Source organism: Lynx rufus, unplaced genomic scaffold (genome assembly GCF_022079265.1).
Source record: "Lynx rufus isolate CCGP_SWC_20201006 ecotype Redwood Valley unplaced genomic scaffold, mLynRuf1.p SCAF_30, whole genome shotgun sequence".
Taxonomy (NCBI): domain Eukaryota; kingdom Metazoa; phylum Chordata; class Mammalia; order Carnivora; family Felidae; genus Lynx; species Lynx rufus.
The window spans coordinates 3772088-3792070 of record NW_025814846.1 but is presented as its reverse complement, the minus strand read 5'-3'; the positions used below and the strand labels follow the sequence as shown (position 1 = coordinate 3792070).

Genomic DNA, 19983 nt, shown 5'->3' with positions numbered 1-19983 from the left:
TTATCTCTCTTTTTCTCAGCTTCCTCTTTTTCCATAACTTTATCTTCTAGTTCACCTATTCTCTCCTCTGCCTCTTCCATCCGAGCCGTGGTGGTTTCCATTTTGTTTTGCATTTCATTTAAAGCGTTTTTCAGCTCCTCGTGACTGTTCCTTAGTCCCTTGATCTCTGTAGCAACAGATTCTCTGCTGTCCTCTATACTGTTTTCAAGCCCAGCGATTAATTTTATGACTATTATTCTAAATTCACTTTCTGTTATATTATTTAAATCCTTTTTGATCAGCTCATTAGCTGTTGTTATTTCCTGGAGATTCTTCTGAGGGGAATTCTTCCGCTTGGTCATTTTGGATAGTCCCTGGTGTGGTGAGGGCCTGCAGGGCACTTCCCCTGTGCTGTGGTGTATAACTGGAGTTGGTGGGCGGGGCCGCAGTCAGACCTGATGTCTGCCCCCAGCCCACTGCTGGGGCCACAGTCAGACTGGTGTGTGCCTTCTCTTCCCCTCTCCTAGGGGCGGGATTCACTGTGGGGTCGTGTGGCCTGTCTGGGCTACTTGCACACTGCCAGGCTTGTGATGCTGGGGATCTGGCGTATTAGCTGGGGTGGGTAGGCAAGGTGCAAGGCGGCAGGGGGGCAGGCTTAGCTCGCTTCTCCTTAGGTGATCCACTTCAGGAGGGGCCCTGTGGCAGCCGGAGGGAGTCAGATCCGCTGCCAGAGGTTTGGCTCCGCAGAAGCACAGAGTTGGGTGTTTGCGCGGAGGGAGCAATTTCCCTGGCCGGAACCGGTTCCCTTTGGGATTTTGGCTGGGGGATGGGCAGGGGAGATGGTGCTGGCGAGCGCCTTTGTTCCCCACCAAACTGAGCTCTGTCGACCGGGGGGCTCCGCAGCTCTCCCTCCCTTTGTCCTCCAGCCTTCCCGCTTTCCGAGCAGAGCTGTTAACTTATGACCTCCCAGACGCTAAGTCGCTCTGGCTGTGGGAACACAGTCCGTCAGGCCCCTCCGCTTTTGCAAGCCAGACTCAGGGACTCTGCTTGGCCGGCGGGCCGCCCCTCCGCCCCGGCTCCCTCCCGCCAGTCCGTGGAGCGCGCACCGCCTCACCGCCCTTCCTACCCTCTTCCGTGGGCCTCTCGTCTGCGCTTGGGTCTGGCGACTCCGTTCTGCTAATCCTCTGGCTGTTTTCTGGGTTATTTAGGCAGGTGTAGGTGGAATCTAAGTGATCAGCAGGACGCGCGGTGAGCCCAGCGTCCTCCTGTGCCACCATCTTCCCTCCCTACCCCTCAGGATTTTGTTTTTAAAGAACATAACTATAATATCATTGGTACATCTAAAAAATTAGTAAACTTCTAATATCAAATATCCTGTCAGTATTCAAATTTCCAATTATCTCCTAAATGTCGTATTTTTAGAATTTAAAATCTGGCCTAGAGGCACCTGGGTGGCTGAGTCGCTTGAGTGTCCAGCTTCAGCTCAGGTCATGATCTCATGGTCCGTGAGTTCGAGCCCTGCGTCGGGCTCTGTGCTGACAGCTCAGAGCCTAGAGTCTGCTTCGGATTCTGTCTCCCTCTCTCTCTCTCTGCTCCTCCCCCACTCACAATCTCTCTCTCTCTCTCTCTCTCTCTCTCTCTCTCTCCCCAAAAATAAATAAACATTAAAAATTTTAATTTGGCCCAATACCTATTTTATTAATAAGGTTTTATTGGAATATAGCCACACTTAATTGTTTATGTATCATCTCGGACTGCTTTCATGCTGTAACAGCAGAGTTGAGTAGTTGTAACAGAATCTACATGATTCTCAAAGTCTAAAATATTTACTTCTGGGGCCCTTTATAGAAAAAGTTTGGGGACCCCTGCTTTAAGCAATCATCTTTTTGAATAATTAAAAATAAAAAAAATATTATTTATATTTATCTTCATTTTAACCACTTCTGCAGATCTTCATTTCCTGTGTAAATCCAAGTTTCCTTCTGATATATTCCTGAAGATCTTTCTTTTTTTTTCAGGAGTAGAATTCAGTGATTCATTGCTTACATAATACCCAGTGCTCATCACAACAAGTGCCCTCCTTTTTAGAAAGAAAAAAAAATTAATGTTTATTTACTTTTGAGAGAGACAGGGAGACCGCACAAGCAAGGGAGGGGCATAGAGAGAGGGAGACATGGAATCCGAAGCAGGCTCCAGGCTCTGAGCTGTCAGCACAGAGCCTGATGCAGGGCTTGAACTCACGAGCTGTGAGATCATGACCTGAGTTGAAGTCGGGCGCCCAACCAGCTGAGCTACCCAGGCACCCCAACAAGTACCCTCCTTAATACCCATCACCCACCTAGCCCATCTCCCACCCACCTCCCTCCATTAACCCTCAGTTTGTTCTCTACTTTTAAGAGTCTCTCATGGTTTGCCTCTCTCTCTCTCTTTTTCCCTTTGCTCATTTGTGTTGTTTCTTAAGTTCCACATATGAGTGAAATAATATGGTATTTGTCTTTCTCTGACTGACTTATTTTGCTTAGCATAATACACTGTAGCTCCATCCACATCATTGCAAGTGGCAAGATTTCATTCATTTTGATGGCTGAATAGTATTCCATTGTACATATATACCATATTCCTGAAGATCTTTTTTTAACATTTCTTGTGCAACTTTTGCTTATCTGAAAAAAGTCTTTATTTTGCCTTCATTTTTGATAGCTCTTTTTGCTGGGTTTTCTGGGTTGACAGTTTTTTCAGCATTTTAACGGTGTCTCCATTTTTTTTGTGGCTTGTGTAGTTTTGGGTGAGATGTCTGTTACTGAAATTTTTCCACTGAATGCAATGTCTTTTTGTCTCTGGCTGGCTTCAGGATTTTTTGTTTTGTTTTGTTTTTAGTAGTTTGAATGTGTTTAGGTTTGTAGATTTTGGGTTTTGTTTTGTCTTTAAGTATTTATCTTGAGTGGGGTTCTCTGGGCTTGGATCTATCAGTTGATGTCTTTTATTATTTTTGGAAAATGTTCACCCATTATCTTTTCAAATATTTCTTCAGGCACATTTTTTCTCTCTTGTTCTAGGATTCCAATTATATACATATTAGACCGTTACTATTGACCCACAGCTCTTGGATGCTTATTCTGTTTTGGGTTTTGTTTGCTTTTTCCAGTCTTATTGAGATATAATTGACATAGTAACACTGTATGAGTTTAGGGTGTACAACAATGATTCATGTGTTTTTTTTAAATCTTCTGTTTTTGTTTTAGTCTGGATAATTTTCACTGACCTATTACTGATTTTCTTTGGCTGTGTCGAGTCTATGGATAAAGTTGTCAAAGGCATTCTTCATCTATTACTATGTTCATTTATTTCTGGCATTACCATTTGAATCTAACAGTTTCCATCTCTTTGCAGAAATTCACCATCATTTATTTGTGCATATACCTTTTCTACTAGAGCATTTAACATATTAATCATAGTCCTCTTAATTTTTTTTCTGATAATTATAACATCTAGGTCATCTCAGAGTCTGTCTTGTCATAGTGGGTTGTTTCTTCATTGTGGGGGGTGTAATATTTTTTATTGAATGCTGGCCATCGTGTATAGAACAGTAGAGACGGCCTGGAAGTAGTGCATCTTTTCTTCCAAGTTTTTACTGTGGGGATTAAGTCAGTCTAGTCAGGAGTTGAACGGTGTTTGGATTTTATCCTTGCAATGGGAACCTTCAATCTGTCACCAGCTTCAAATTCCTCTTCCATTACATTGTGCTTAGGGTGGGTGCTAGATCGTCCTGGTGTTTTTCTTAATGTCCCTGTTCTATGCTCAGATCTGTGCATTTTCCCTTTGCCCTTGCATAAAGTAGTAGGTCTTTCTCTAACCTCTAGCCCCTCCCCTAGCAGTAGACTGCTATTGGTTTTGACTCCACACTTGCTAGCCTGGGAGAAGGGATTATTTGCTATCTTGGTCCAGCCTCAGCCTTAGGTAGTTCATGTGTCCCTGTTTCTCCCCCAGCTGAAGGACACTGTAGTGGTCTGGCTTCAGGATGTTTTCCTATCCCTCTCCCAGAAGTAGAGACATTTGTCTTTCCCTTTCACCATACACAGTAGGCCTTCACCTGTGCCCTGGAGACAGCAGGGTTCTCTTAGTATCTCTAAGGCTCCTGTTCTGTAGGGGAGAAGGGCCTGAGCAGGGGCTCTTTGCTTTTCTCAGAATTGGCAGCTGCTCCCTTCCCTAGCACCAAGACCCAGTGGAAGTCTCTGGTGTAGAGCCCACAAGTGGGTGTGAATTCCCCTCGTGTCTGATGCATCCAGGGGCCCTGTACTCACATACTAGTCCACGCTTGGCCTTTGGCAATTCCTTTTAAGTTTTCGCTGAATTCTTAAGCATCTATGTGATATCTAGTGTCATTGTCTTATATTTTGCTGCACTGTGCAATGTAGTGCTCATGTCCCATCTTTTCCTTGAAGCTTCTCTTCTTCCTTAGATTTTATTCAGGCTACTTGGTTGCCCTACAACCTCAACTGTCTGATGGGTTTAAGAAAAGTTATGATTTTGTAGTTTAACTTTTCCTCATTGTTCTAGTGGTAGGGGTATTCTTTCTAGCTTTCTGTATCCTACTCACAAGTCAAATTCAGTGTTCTAAAGTCACTTGAAATAGTTGGCTCTCTGTGTAGTTGTGCATTTAATTCAACGTACAGTAGATTCATTTGTTTCATTTTTCTTTCAGTTTTAAGGACTTCTTTTAAATTTTTAAAAAAAATTTTAAACGTTTATTTATTTTTGAGAGAGACGGAGACAGAGAGACAAAGTGCAAGCAGGGGAGGGGCAGAGAGTGAGGGAGACACAGAATCCGAAGCAGGCTCCAGGTTCTGAGCTGTCAGCACAGAGCCCAACACAGGGTTCGAACTCACGATCTGTGAGCCAAAGTCAGACGCTTAACAGACTGAGCTACCCAGGTGCCCCGGACTTCTAAATTTTAATTTTGTTTCATGATTATGTGAACTATTTATATGACTTCAAGTCGTATATATAGAACTACTTGTATTTGCAGAAGCCTAGCTTCTCTATCTCCTCTACCTTATTCTCTCCTTTCCTTAATGGAAGCCTCTTTTAAAAAAAATCATATGACTTATTTCTTACATTATGTATGACTTAAATTATACTGCATGATTTATTTCTTATACATTTCTTACATTTAAAAGTAACATTCACATGTGAGTGTGTGTGCGTGTGTGTGCATTGAGCGCCTTTATAGCCTCTACTTTCTTAAATGAATGGCAGCATATTATAAAAACTTTTCTCCACATTGCTTTTTTATTCAATACTCCATAAATAGTTCTTTAGAGATACTCCCATTCGTTCTTACAGATGCACAGTGCTCCATTATGTGAATACATCATACTTTGTTCAGCTAGTTCTATGTTGATGGATGTTTAGGTTATTCTCAGGTTTTTGCTTTTACAAGTAACGTTATAATAAACAGCTTTGTGTATATGTTCCTTTTGGAACAATGGAGTAGTATTTTTGCTACTCTATCTTTAGACTCCTAAAAGTGGCATTGCTTTCAGTGGATGATCCATATATAAATTTGCTAGGTATGGCCAGATTCATCTTCAGTAGAATGTGGTACTACTTTGCATTTCCACCAGAAGCGTGTGAATACTCTTTCCCCACAGTTTCACCTGCAGAGTATGTTGTCAAACTGTTGGATTTTTGCCAGTCTTAACACGTAAACATTTTTATTACAAGCAGTTTTAATTTGCATTTCTTTTTTTTTATTTTTTAATTATGTATTTATTTTTGAAAGGGAGAGAGCAAGTGGGGGAGGGGCAGAGAGAGAGGGAGACACAGAATCCAAAGCAGGCTCCAGGCTCTGAGCTGTCAGCACAGAGCCCGATGCAGGGCTTAAACTCGCAGACTGTGAAATCATGACGGGAGCCGAAGTCAGACACTCAACCGACTGAGCCACCCAGGCACCCCTAATTTTCGTTTCTTATTAAAAAGTGTGTTTGAGAATTTATTTTTCAGAAGTTCTTTGAACAACTTTATTCTTCCTAGAATTTCAGTATACTGTCTTACACTTCATTTACCTGCAGCTGCTACCCTCTAAATATTGTGCCCATTGGGCCAAAAGTCATGGGAGAAGTGATCGTCGTATTTGTTTTCTTAGGAACTAGAAGACTCCTGAGTTTTAGTTACGGTAATCAAATTTGGCAGATGAACATAAGAGTTTAAAAGCTTTTAGTCTCATAATTCATTTTGGAAATGTTATTTGATCTGGTTTGCCAGATAACCTGGTAAAAAGAGTATAGATTAAGATTTATTTTGCTATTTCTCTGTTCTTCCCAGTTTCGCTTTAGGCTTCACATAATGCTTTTTTCTAGCCAGCAGAGGCCACCAGAGCCTATCAAAGAGCAGAAGAGCTACAGAATTGTGCCTATGTGAAGATGTCATTGCTGAAAGGTCTTTTTAAATAGCTTTGCAATCTTGCTAGCTTGTGTGTGTCCTGTGAAGATTTCATGCTTGAAAGAAACCAAATATTTAAGGGCAAGAAAGTGTCTGTGAAATTTACTTCATATTTTCTCCATCAAATGCTATCTCCTTTAAAAGAAATAAGCATTTGAGAATTTTAGTTAACCACATTGTTTAATGTCTGATAAATTAATGCCTTGCTAAAGACATAGTCCTGGGGCACCTGGGTGACTCCCTTGGTTAAGCATCCAGCTTCGGCTCAGGTCATGATATCGTGGTTTGTGAATTCAAGCCCTGCGTCGGGCTCTGTGCTGACAGTTCAGAACTTGGATCCCGCTTCGGATTCTATGTCTCACTCTCTCTCTGCTCCTCCCCCACTCACACTCTGTCTCACTGTCTCTCTCTCAAAACTAAAGAAAGAATAAAAAAATAAAAAAAAAGACATACTCCCTACTCACTAGGAAATGATGTCTTTGAGGAATGCTGTAGTTGATTACAGGCTTTAATTTTTTTCCCCAACTCTTCTCAGTTTGCAGGCCTTTCTGATATATCCATCTCACAAGACATCCCTGTGGAAGGAGAAATCACCATTCCTATGAGATCTCACATTCGGGAATTTGACAGCTCCACGTTAAATGAATCTGTTCAGAATACTATTGTAAGTGAGACTAGTTGAAAGAACTTCTGTTCAGTATCATGGGACTAAATAACTAATAGCACTTTGTAATATTTCTTTTGTTTGGTTCACTGACTTTCAATATAATTTATTGAAATTTTAAGATTTTACTCTAGAGAATAATTTGGTATAGCCTTTTTGGAAAGCAGTTTGGCTATAATGAGTATTAAGAATCTTCAGATGTTAAAATATTTTTAAGCTGATAATTCTGCTCCACCTAGAGTATACAGAAATTTTTTAAAAAATATGTTTTTAAAATACAGAAAAATATTAATGTACAAAAATGTTCATCCCAGCATTCGTTATAATAGGGAAAAATTGAACACCAGAGGGGATATCAATTAAATAATGTTACATCTATGTGGTGGAATACCGAACAGCCATTAAAAATGTATTTACAAAGCACTGTTAATAACACGAAGAAATTTTTTTTAATGTTCATTTATTTTTGAGAGAGATAGAGAGAGAGAAATAGAGTGAGTGAGAGAGCAGGGGCAGGGGAGAAACAGAGAGAGAGGGAGAGACATGGAACTCGCAGTGGGCTCCAGGTTTTGTGCTGTCAGCACAGAGCCTGATGTGGGGCTTGAACTCACGAACTGTGAAATCATGACCTGAGCTGAAGTCAGACGCTTAACCAACTGAGCCACCCAGGCGCCCCGACACGAAGAAATTTCTAGGTGAAAAAATTAGGACAGAATTATCTCAACTATATTTTGAGAGGTTATGTTTGTATTACTATATTCTTCCTCAAATGTCTTGATTCTTAAAAATCTGGCTTCTAGGCTTCATTTACCAGTTAAATTGGGAATGTTGGAAACTAATTTGTTTTATATTGTGAATAATGTGGTAGCTGGGGAGCAGGCTGATTGGCCCTTGGGACTTCATCACTTGTGAACTGAATGTCAGATGCCATGTTTTGCAGAGCAGACTTTAGTAGTGCTATTATTACTTTAATTTCTTTAAGGTATCAGAATGGTTATAGTTCTCTTTTACAGAGCTTTAAAAATCAAAATAGAACTGGTGGGTATGGTAAAGAGTTAAACGTTGGCCTAAGGAGTTAATAAAAAAGTTAATAGAAAAGCCCTACCTCTCTGGTTTGTTTGTATTGTGAAGGAGTTAAACTGGAATTGTAGTTCTAAAATTCCACATGAAGGATTCCCAGGAAATTAAAATAAATCTTAGCAAATTAAGTAAGGGAACTACTTGGCAACTTTGGTCATGACAATGCAGCAAGTTGTTTATGTCTTTCAGATGCGTGATCTAAAAGCTGTTGGGAAAAAATTCATGCATGTTTTGTATCCAAGAAAAAGTAATACTCTTTTGAGAGATTGTAAGTATATGAGGCTTTTGAGAATTTTCTGTTTTTCGCTTTATCTTATCATAAGTACTTTATATGGCTAAATTTCTTTTTTGTAATTAAAAAAAATTTTATTATTATGTTTATTTATTTTGAGAGAGAGAGAGAGAGAGAGAGCACGCGCGAGCGCAAGTGGGGGAGGGGCAGAGTGAGAGGGAGCTACAGAATCCAAAGCAGGTTCCAGGCTCTGAGCTGTCAGCACAGAGCCCAATACGGGGCTCAAACCCATGAGTGTGAGATCATGACCTGAGTTGAAGTTGGATGCTCAACTGACTGAGCCACCCAAGCGCCCCTATATGGCTAAATTTCTGTGGTAAGAAAACTGGATGAAAAAATATATAAATGAATATACAAATGAAAATTTGGGAAGAAATAAAAAAAATTAGAATGGAATTTCAGAGACTGGAAGATTTTGCTTAATATATTATCTTCATCAACAAATATAGTTTGTATATCCTCAACTGCTATAGTGGACACTGCAAAAAATATCTCTGGAAATTGTAAACACATAAGGACTTTTGTTCAATCAAAGAGCTGACAGTCTCCAAAGGAAAGGCAAAATGTTTAAATATTAAATTAGAATAACAGCTAATACCCATTAAGGATTAACAAAATTATTAATACCTTTATTGACATTTCTATTTTCAGAACTATTAGTCTGATGACTGCATTTTTTTTGTTCAAGAGTTCTATCAAAACAGTGCTTGCAGTACATTATGCTCTTATTTAGAATTTATTATTAAAATTGTTAGACCTTTTAGCGTTATTTTCATAGTACCCTTTATTAGAAAAATTGAATCAGTTGTGTGAGAATAGTAACAATGATGTTATACATGAGTGTACCTTCTATTTTGGCGGCATTTCAGCTATAATGTAGGGATGTCAAATATGTGGCATATATGCCGTCACTCTGTGGAGACTGGATGCAGCGTCAGAATCTTTTTCAACATAGTACACTGTGGGTTGGAGCTGACATGATTTGCTACCGCTGGTATGTGATGGAAAGAGCATGGACAGATCTGGGTTTGAATAGCAGTTCCATCCCTACCTGTGTTATCTTGGATAAGACAGTTAACTTTTCTGAGGCTCAACTTTCTTCCCCTGTTAAAGTGGAGATAATAACATACCTGCTGGTGAGGATTAGAGATCATGCATACCAGCCACCTTGCACAGCATCTGACATTTATTAGGCACTCCATAAATGATAGCTATTATTCTAGTGCCTTGCCTCTGCCTACACACACATACCTCTTTTTTAATCCTTACAACAACCTTATGAAAAGTTATGGCTCCTGTTTTACAGGTGAAGAAAACGAGTCTCCACGAAGGTGAGTGTCAGGATGACACAGGCAAAATTAGAACCCAGTTTTCAAGTTCAGTGCCCTTTCCATTCTACCACTGTTATCCCAGATGTGAAGATATCCTTTCAACTGCTGCTGTGGCTCAGTTCAGAGCAAGGTTGCTTCAGTGACAATGCAGAACCAGTGTGTTAACTTTGCAGATTAATGATGATGATTAGCCGTGTCATATGTTAAGGTCCATTCTCAGACCTTGGGATACACAGATGGGCTGGCACAAAGGATGAGTAAGTCATGGCCCAGATTTGCACTTCTGCCCTGCTGTGTTAGCACAGTCCTGGGCAAAGTGGCAAGGAAAAAATTCACGACTTAAAAATCTTTAAAAAAAAAAACACAATGCAATAGGACTTTGCACCCATTAGGATGGTCATTATCAAAGAAACAGAAAATAACAACTACTGGTGAGAATATGGAGAAATTGTAACCCTCGTGCATTGCTAGTGGAAATGTAAAATGGTGCAGCTGCTGTGCAAAACGACATGGTGACTCCTTAGAAAACTAAGCATAGAATGACTATATGATCCAGCAATTCCACTTCTGAGTATATACCCAAAAATTGAAAGCAGGAACTCAAACAGATATTTGTACACCCATGTTCATAGCAGCATTATTCACAATAGCCAAAAGGTGAAAACAATTTCAAATGGCATCAATGGATGGATAGATAAACAAATTGTGGTGTACACACCATGTCATATACTATGTATTAATGGAATATTACTTAGTTTTAAAAAGGAGTGAAATTCTGACACAGGCTATGACATGGATGAACCATGAAGACATTTTGCTGAGTAAAATAAGCCAGTTGCAAGAGGACGTATATTATATTTTTTCACTTATATTAGGTACCTAGAATAGTTGAATTTCTAGAAACAAAGTAAAATGATGATTGCTGGAGGCTAAGTGGAGAGTTATTATTTCATGGGTTGGAGTTTTAGTTTGGGAAGATGAAAAAGTTCTGGAGATGGGTGATATGAAGGTTGTACAATGATGACTGTACTCAAAGCCTGTACACTTAGAAGTGACTCAAATGGTAAATTTTGTGTTTATATATATATACATATATATACATGTATGTATATATATATAATATATTCTATATATGTGTGTTTATAATATATTCTATATATATATTCTACTGAAATAAAGATTTTTAAATACAGTTACAGAATTTTATTAATTAAAAAACCTCAGTGTATTTTTTAAAAGCCAGCATATTAATGTCAGTTGAACTTGAATTCACTTTTCAATTGATAAGTTCAAAAATTTAACAAGAACAATATTTAATCAGAGTGGTAGGATTATGATTTGTTTTTACATCTTCCTAACTTGCCACAGTGATATCAAAATTACTTATATAATATGAAAAAAAACCAACGTAAGTATGTACATATGCATACTTATTTAAAGTTATGTACATAGGAGGTTAAAGTTAGAAATGGTATATGTATCTTTTTTCATATTTGTTGAGGAAGGTAATTTTGCTTTAAGCTGTATGTTACTCATCTGTTGGCATATTAATTACCTAACAGCTATTAATTGAGAACCACTGTGCTTACACCTGATGTTGATAGAGCTATTTATACCTTTCAAAAGGCTTTCATGTTATTTGCTAAGGTTTAACTTTATAAAATTACCAATATTGGGCTGTTTTTTCACTTATAAGAACGGCGATTCAATACTAGTTCAATTTAATGATTATAAAAGGGAAGCAGTGTGGCAGAGTGGAAAGAACTTTGGAGTAGGAATCAGAAGATCTAGGTTGTGGTCCCACCTCCATACCTAATAAATATTTATATAAACTTGGGTAAGTCACTTCTCAGCTTCAATTTTCATATTCTTGAGGTGATCCTGATTATATTTGCCCTGTCTCCTATAGTGTCAGTTTGGTGGAATGAGTTAACTCTAGTGTTTCTGAGGGTGGAGCACCTAAGTCTCTTGACCCATGGCCCATTGGTCTTTATAGCATGCTGGAATGTGGCTTAGTAGGTGGAAGAAGGGTGATTTGTGGGATATGGAGTAAACAGAATTTAAAGGATATATGAAGAAGGGCATTCAGAATCAGGGAGCAGGGAGGGCAGGTAGAGGGGTAAGAGGTTGGAAGGCTTGGGCAGGGAGAGCCTTGATGTCTGAATTCCAAGAGTGGGAGAGGCAGATATTGGAATAAAGATAGAAAATTCTACATAGTTGTTTCCTAACAATCTTCTGTTTTTTGCTTGCCTTGTAGGGGATTTATGGGGCCCTTTGATCCTTTGTGTGACACTTGCATTGTAAGTACTTACATTTCCATCCTTTGTCATTTGAGATAGACTATACTTTTTTGTGTGGAGTTTCAAAATTGAGGGGAATATTGAATATTTCAGTTAGGGCTTCTTTGACACATTATGCTCCTTATGATTTAAATCTAAAAAGTCAAGTAGGTTTCCAGATCAATTCAAAAAATGATGGAATTAGAGATGGGAAAATTATGCTCACCTGTTTACCAATTTCTTAGCCTGCTTTAGCCATTTTTGTTGAATAGATATTTGTTTACTCTCATGAACCTCCCTATCATTAAACTAAGTGAATTAAATATCTGTAGGTTTAAGCAATGTTTATTTGCAAACATATTGTTTTTAAATCTTAACAATAATACGAATGAGAATAAATTAGAGTAGAAGTGGTACAGTTCAAAGCAAGATCATGTTTCAAAGTGTTAGGCTTTCTATACACATAGTACATAAAGGGAGAGGACAGGAAGAGCGAAGTTCCATTGGAGAAGGGAATATAACCATTGGTAGCGAGGAAAAAAAGTACTGCATTAGGATTCAGTTCTGGGTTCTCATCCTGACTGTGCTATCAGCAAAGCGATTTTGGGCTACTTAGAACCAAAATGTATATAATAATTTTTCCCAGTTTACAGAAAACTTTTAAAAAAAAAATTTTTTTTTAAGTTTATTTATTTTTGAGACAGAGAGAGACAGAACATGAATGGGGGGAGGGTCAGAGAGAGAGGGAGACACAGAATCAGAAGCAGGCTCCAGGCTCTGAGCTGTCAGCACAGAGCCCAACGCGGGGCTTGAACTCACAGACCATGAGATCACGACCTGAGCCGAAGTCGGACGCTTAACCAACTGAGCCACCCAGGCGCCCCTACAGAAAACTTTTAAATACCTTCTCTTATTTTAACATCATAACAAGAATATTATTTTCTTTTTTTGACAAACAAGCTTAGGTTCAGAGAGATTGAGGACTGAACCAAGATCACACAGTCAGTGGTAGACCTGGGATTCAACCTCAGGTTTCCTTGACTGCCTGTTCTCTATCTCTATGATTATTATACCTCTCTTCCCACCTAACCCCTCTGGGTCTCCTCTTCCATATCTGTAAAAGGAGATGGCTGAGGATCCTTTCCAGGCTTGATGTTTTATGATTCTAAATTCAACAAGTTTCTTACTGGCTTTTCTACCCACTTTTTTACTTTAAAGTTTATTTTGAGAGAGAGGGAGGAAGTGAAAGAGAGCATGAGAGAGGAAGGGGCGCAGAGAGAGAGAGAGAGAGAGAGAGAGAGAGAGAGAGAATCTCAAGCAGGCTCCATGGGGCTTGATCTCACCAACTATGAAATCATGACCTGAGCTGAAATCAAGTTGGATGCTTAACTGACTGAACCACCCAGGCTCCCATACCCATTTTTTTAATGTAAATTGATCATGTGGTGATTTAGGTAATAACATAGAGTGCTTTTTCTTAGCCCTTTAATAACCACATCAAGGGCAATAACCTGGTGCCTTGATGGACAGGTTTATATTAGAATCTCTGCGCATGTACTTTTTTAGTTTTAAAAGGTTAACATTAGAGATTATGTAGTTTAACCCAATTTATTTGCAGAGAGGAAAACTGGAGTCCCAAGACATGAAATGATTACTCTAGTGTATGTATCTAGTGACAGAACTAGGATCACTTTCTGGATCTCCTTCCTTTGAGGCCAGTTAATGTTCTTCTGTCATACCATGCTGAAGCAATAGAGATTCCAGACAAGTGATGAATGCCAGCATTCCTTGCATCGGATTGTCAGGACTCAGAATGGACTATGTACAACTGTAGAATACAAAAGCCTGTACTGGCAAACAGCATAGCAGGGCAAGACTTACTATGTGACTTGTCTATACTATGTAATGAAAAGAGCTTGGTGTTATTTATTATTTTTCTGAAAAAAATGACACTGAATCCAAGTGTTCTTGTCCAAAGTTCAAAACAGTTTATGTCTGTAAAATTCTTAGACAAAGAGAGGATATTTAAGTGACAGTTCAACTACTCTATTTTAAAGCAAAGTCTCTTAGTAATAATCTGTATGTTTTTATTTTTAAAAATTCACAGCTAAATAGGTTTATAGAACGTTTCCATTTTTGAATGTAAGAACTAAAGACTTAACCCCAGGATTACAAATCCAAATGTGTCTAAGGGCTAGAAAAGTAACCTAAATGTATTCGTTGGGAATTGGTGACCTGAAGCCCCTTGTGAAGGGAGCTGCTGCTGTGTCACCTGCTCCCAATTGTTGCTGTGTAGCAATGTGTTAGAAATTCTTCTGGTTTTTTAAGAAAATCCAGAAATACATATTTCTTTAATGTTTATTTTTTGAGAGAGAGAGACAGACAGAGTGTGAGCAGGAGAGGGGCAGAGAGAGAGGGAGACACAGACTCTAAAACAGGCTCCAGGCTCTGTGCTGTCAGCACAGAGCCCAATGCAGGGCTTGAACCCATGAACCACGAGATCATGACCTGAGCCGAAATTGGATGCTCAACCAAGTCACCCAGGTGCCCCCAGAAATACATGTTTTTATGTGAAACCTCCCAACTTTAAAATAATGTCATCTTGGATTTAAACCCATGTTAAGCCATGTACAGACCAACAACCTCATGTCTGTGAGCCACATTTGGCCCTTCAGTTTATAACCTGTGCTTAACCAAAACCGTCTTCAGTAATGCATGTAAACATCTTAAGGCCATATGAGGCAACCCTTGTAGTCCTGAGGCATTTGGAATTTGAAATAAAGGAGCCTTGCTAAATATTTCTGACATCTTCCTTTTATACAGCCTACATATTACAGATCTCTAGGTGAGGTTTCAGACAGCTCTCTGATTCAATGTTGGACAACCCATGCCTTAACTTTATTGCTCTAAATAAAAGATGAAGCATTTCTCATGCCATTTCCTTGTCACAGAATGCTTCAAAGAAGCTCTGTAGATAGTGAAAAGGATGGAGGGCCCCAGTTTGCAGAAGTCTTTGTCATTGTCTGGTTTGGTGCAGTTACCATCACCCTCAACTCAAAACTTCTTGGAGGAAACATGTGAGTATTATTAAAATGCATTTTTTCCCTTGGCAAGTAGCGTCTCTTAGATTTTTTAGGAAGTCTGACTGTTAGGTATTTAAAAAAAAAAAAAAAAAAAAAAAATATATATATATATATATATATATATATATATATATATATATAAATGAGGGCTAAAGAGAAAAGTCTCTTAAAACTGCTGAACAGAGGATTTCTAGGAGGGGGCCAAGATGACAGAACAGCATGGAAGTTTTTTTTGCATCTCTCATCCCTGAAATACAGCCAGATCAACACTAAACCATCTTGCACACCTAGAAAACTGATTTGAGGATTAACACAACAATCTGTACAACCTGAACCAGAGAACTCAGCAGATATGCAGCACAAAGAGGTGAACTGGGGGAGAAGCCCGCGGAGGGCAGGGAGCTGTTTTTCCTTGCAGAGAGAAGACAGAGATGGGGGGAGAGTAGAGAAAACATTCCCCCCCCCCGCCCAAAAGCAGCTGGACAGAAAAGAAAGATTATTCAAGGGACTGAACAAAACAGGGAGAAAGGAGAAAGGAGAGGGTTTAAATTCCATTAAGACTTTATAAACAGGGAGAGTTCAGGGTCTGAAACTCTGCACCTTGATACCTGGTGGTGCTCTGGTGGGAAGGGCAAATCCCCAGGAACAGAGAGCGAGGTCCTTAGGGTCCTCAGGCCATGTGGGGAGAGGCAGTTCCCCTGCTGGGAGGACATTTGGTAGAGGCTGTGCAGCCTCCCCACAGGCAAAGGCCCCAGTGGACCCTGGAGAGCAACCACATTCACTGGTGCTGGAACAAGGACGTAAAGGGGGTAGACTGGTGCAGATGTGTGTTGCAATTTTCCATAATTCCTGAAATGCTGCTGCTACAAGATAGCACAAAATTTTTCCGGGGCAGGCTGGCACGTGGCCACAGTCTCTGGGCATCAGCAGCAACATGGTCTCCTGAATGTTCCTGGGGGTGGGCCAGCACCCAGCCATTGCTCAGTGAGACTCTCCCCCAGAGGGTCTGAGCAGGTCAAAGCCACAGTCCCCCAGAAGTGAGGGGTTGGGAAACACAGCTACATCTGAGATAAAACTCAGAAGGGAGGTGCCACCTGGCAACCTGATGGCTTGGTCACAGACAGTGTAAAAGTGGGGAGTGGATGGAAGCCGGAGACAAAGGAGGGGTGCCTGATTTCTGGTCATGGAGAGCACAGAGTTCTGATACTACAGACTGGGTAGCTGGGTGACACGAATTTCACTCCTAATGCATCTGTGCATACACACCTACAGGACCACAACAATCAACCCCAGTAAGCTAAGCAGCACCATCTAGTGGAGAACAGAGCCATTGCACTAAGCCCTGCCCAACTGGGCCAACCTCACTCTTCAGGAACAACACAAGTAGTCTCTTTGCCTGCTTAGTTTACAGACTATAAAGTGCTTCATAGTTTGATTTCTAGGGGAAGCTGATATAATTTCAATCGTACTTAAGTCTACTGGTCCATCTATTCAATTTCTTTTCTTTCTTTTTTTATCCTTGAAAACAGAAAGAGAAAAAATTTATTTTTATTTTCCATTTCTATTAAAAATATTATTTATTTTTTTCTACTTTTTTTTACCTTTTTGTAAATTTTTCAAGTTCTTTTTTAATTTCATCATTTCATTTTATTCTATTTCATTGTATTCATTTTTTTCAAATTTTCAAGCATTTTCCTTTTCTTTCCTTTTTTCTCTAACCTATCAAGCTCCTTTCAACAACCAGACCAGAACACACCTAGGATCTAGCATCCTTTATTTGATTTTTTGTCTGTTTTTAATTTTTTAATTTTAACTTTTTTTACCTTTTTAATTCCTTTTCTTCCTTCAAAATGATGAAACGGAGGAATTCACCCCAAAAGAAAGAACAGGGAGAAATGACAGCCAGGGACTTAATCAACACAGATACAAGAAAGATGTCTGAACCAGAATTTAGAATCATGATAATAATACTAGCTGAGGTTGAAAACAGATTAGAATGCCTTTCCAGGGAGATTTTTTTTTTTATATGAAGTTTATTGACAAATTGGTTTCCATACAACACCCAGTGCTCATCCCAAAAGGTGCCCTCCTCAATACCCATCACCCACCCGCCCCTCCCTCCCACCCCCCATCAACCCTCAGTTTGTTCTCAGTTTTTAACAGTCTCTTATGCTTTGGCTCTCTCCCACTCTAACCTCTTTTTTTTTTTTCTTCCCCTCCCCCATGGGTTCCTGTTAAGTTTCTCAGGATCCACATAAGAGTGAAACCATATGGTATCTGTCTTTCTCTGTATGGCTTATTTCACTTAGCATCACACTCTCCAGTTCCATCCACGTTGCTACAAAAGGCCCTATTTCATTTTTTCTCATTGCCACGTAGTATTCCATTGTGTATATAAACCACAATTTCTTTATCCATTCATCAGTTGATGGACATTTAGGCTCTTTCCATAATTTGGCTATTGTTGAGAGTGCTGCTATGAACATTGGGGTACAAGTGCCCCTATGCATCAGTACTCCTGTATCCCTTGGGTAGATTCCTAGCAGTGCTATTGCTGGGTCATAGGGTAGGTCTATTTTTAATTTTCTGAGGAACCTCCACACTGCTTTCCAGAGCGGCTGCACCAATTTGCATTCCCACCAACAGTGCAAGAGGGTTCCCGTTTCTCCACATCCTCTCCAGCATCTATAGTCTCCTGATTTGTTCATTTTGGCCACTCTGACTGGCGTGAGGTGATACCTGAGTGTGGTTTTGATTTGTATTTCCCTGATAAGGAGCGACGCTGAACATCTTTTCATGTGCCTGTTGGCCATCTGGATGTCTTCTTTAGAGAAGTGTCTATTCATGTTTTCTGCCCATTTCTTCACTGGCTTATTTGTTTTTCGGGTGTGGAGTTTGGTGAGCTCTTTATAGATTTTAGATACTAGCCCTTTGTCCGATATGTCATTTGCAAATATCTTTTCCCATTCCGTTGGTTGCCTTTTAGTTTTGTTGGTTGTTTCCTTTGCTGTGCAGAAGCTTTTTATCTTCATAAGGTCCCAGTAATTCACTTTTGCTTTTAATTCCCTTGCCTTTGGGGATATGTCGAGTAAGAGATTGCTACGGCTGAGGTCAGAGAGGTCTTTTCCTGCTTTCTCCTCTAAGGTTCTGATGGTTTCCTGTCTCACATTTAGGTCCTTTATCCATTTTGAGTTTATTTTTGTAAATGGTGTGAGAAAGTGGTCTAGTTTCAACCTTCTGCATGTTGCTGTCCAGTTCTCCCAGCACCATTTGTTAAAGAGGCTGTCTTTTTTCCATTGGATGTTCTTTCCTGCTTTGTCAAAGATGAGTTGGCCATATGTTTGTGGGTCTAGTTCTGGGGTTTCTATTCTCTTCCATTGGTCTGTGTGTCTGTTTTTGTGCCAATACCATGCTGTCTTGATGATGACAGCTTTGTAGTAGAGGCTGAAGTCTGGGATTGTGATGCCTCCTGCTTTGGTCTTCTTCTTCAAAATTCCTTTGGCTATTCGGGGCCTTTTGTGGTTCCATATGAATTTTAGGATTGATTGTTCTAGTTTCGAGAAGAATGCTGGTGCAATTTTGATTGGGATTGCATTGAATGTGTAGATAGCTTTGGGTAGTATTGACATTTTGACAATATTTATTTTTCCAATCCATGAGCAGGGAATGTCTTTCCATTTCTTTAAATCTTCTTCAATTGCCTTCATAAGCTTTCTATAGTTTTCAGCATACAGATCCTTTACATCTTTGGTTAGATTTATTCCTAGGTATTTTATGCTTCTTGGTGCAATTGTGAATGGGATCAGTTTCTTTATTTGTCTTTCTGTTGCTTCGTTGTTAGTGTATAAGAATGCAACTGATTTCTGTACATTGATTTTGTATCCTGCAACTTTGCTGAATTCATGTATCAGTTCTAGCAGACTTTTGGTGGAGTCTATCGGATTTTCCATGTATAATATCATGTCATCTGCAAAAAGCGAAAGCTTGACTTCATCTTTGCCAATTTTGATGCCTTTGATTTCCTTTTGTTGTCTGATTGCTGATGCTAGAACTTCCAGCACTATGTTAAACAACAACGGTGAGAGTGGGCATCCCTGTCGTGTTCCTGATCTCAGGGAAAAAGCTCTCAGTTTTTCCCCGTTGAGGATGATGTTAGCTGTGGGCTTTTCATAAATGGCTTTTATGATCTTTAAGTATGTTCCTTCTATCCCGACTTTCTCAAGGGTTTTTATTAAGAAAGGGTGCTGGATTTTGTCAAAGGCCTTTTCTGCATCGATTGACAGGATCATATGGTTCTTCTCTTTTTTTTTGTTAATGTGATGTATCACGTTGATTGATTTGCGAATGTTGAACCAGCCCTGCATCCCAGGAATGAATCCCACTTGATCATGGTGAATCATTCTTTTTATATGCTGTTGAATTCGATTTGCTAGTATCTTATTGAGAATATTTGCATCCATATTCATCAGGGATATTGGCCTGTAGTTCTCTTTTTTTACTGGGTCTCTGTCTGGTTTAGGAATCAAAGTAATACTGGCTTCATAGAATGAGTCTGGAAGTTTTCCTTCCCTTTCTATTTCTTGGAATAGCTTGAGAAGGATAGGTATTATCTCTGCTTTAAACGTCTGGTAGAACTCCCCTGGGAAGCCATCTGGTCCTGGACTCTTATTTGTTGGGAGATTTTTGATAACCGATTCAATTTCTTCGCTGGTTATGGGTCTGTTCAAGCCTTCTATTTCCTCCTGATTGAGTTTTGGAAGAGTGTGGGTGTTCAGGAATTTGTCCATTTCTTCCAGGTTGTCCAATTTGTTGGCATATAATTTTTCATAGTATT

General features: G+C 39.6%; 1 protein-coding gene across 3 annotated transcripts in view; it reads left to right on the top strand.

Moving 5' to 3' along the window:
- The window catches only part of YIPF6 (Yip1 domain family member 6), a 49921-nt gene that overhangs the window by 11958 nt on the left and 17980 nt on the right, over positions 1–19983 (top strand). For all 3 annotated transcript variants that reach the window (XM_047092580.1, XM_047092581.1, XM_047092582.1), the window contains exons 2-5: positions 6956–7084; positions 8354–8432; positions 12045–12087; positions 15018–15143. In XM_047092580.1, coding sequence (XP_046948536.1) covers positions 6956–7084; positions 8354–8432; positions 12045–12087; positions 15018–15143 — 377 coding nt within the window. The remainder of the gene's footprint in view (positions 1–6955; positions 7085–8353; positions 8433–12044; positions 12088–15017; positions 15144–19983) is intronic.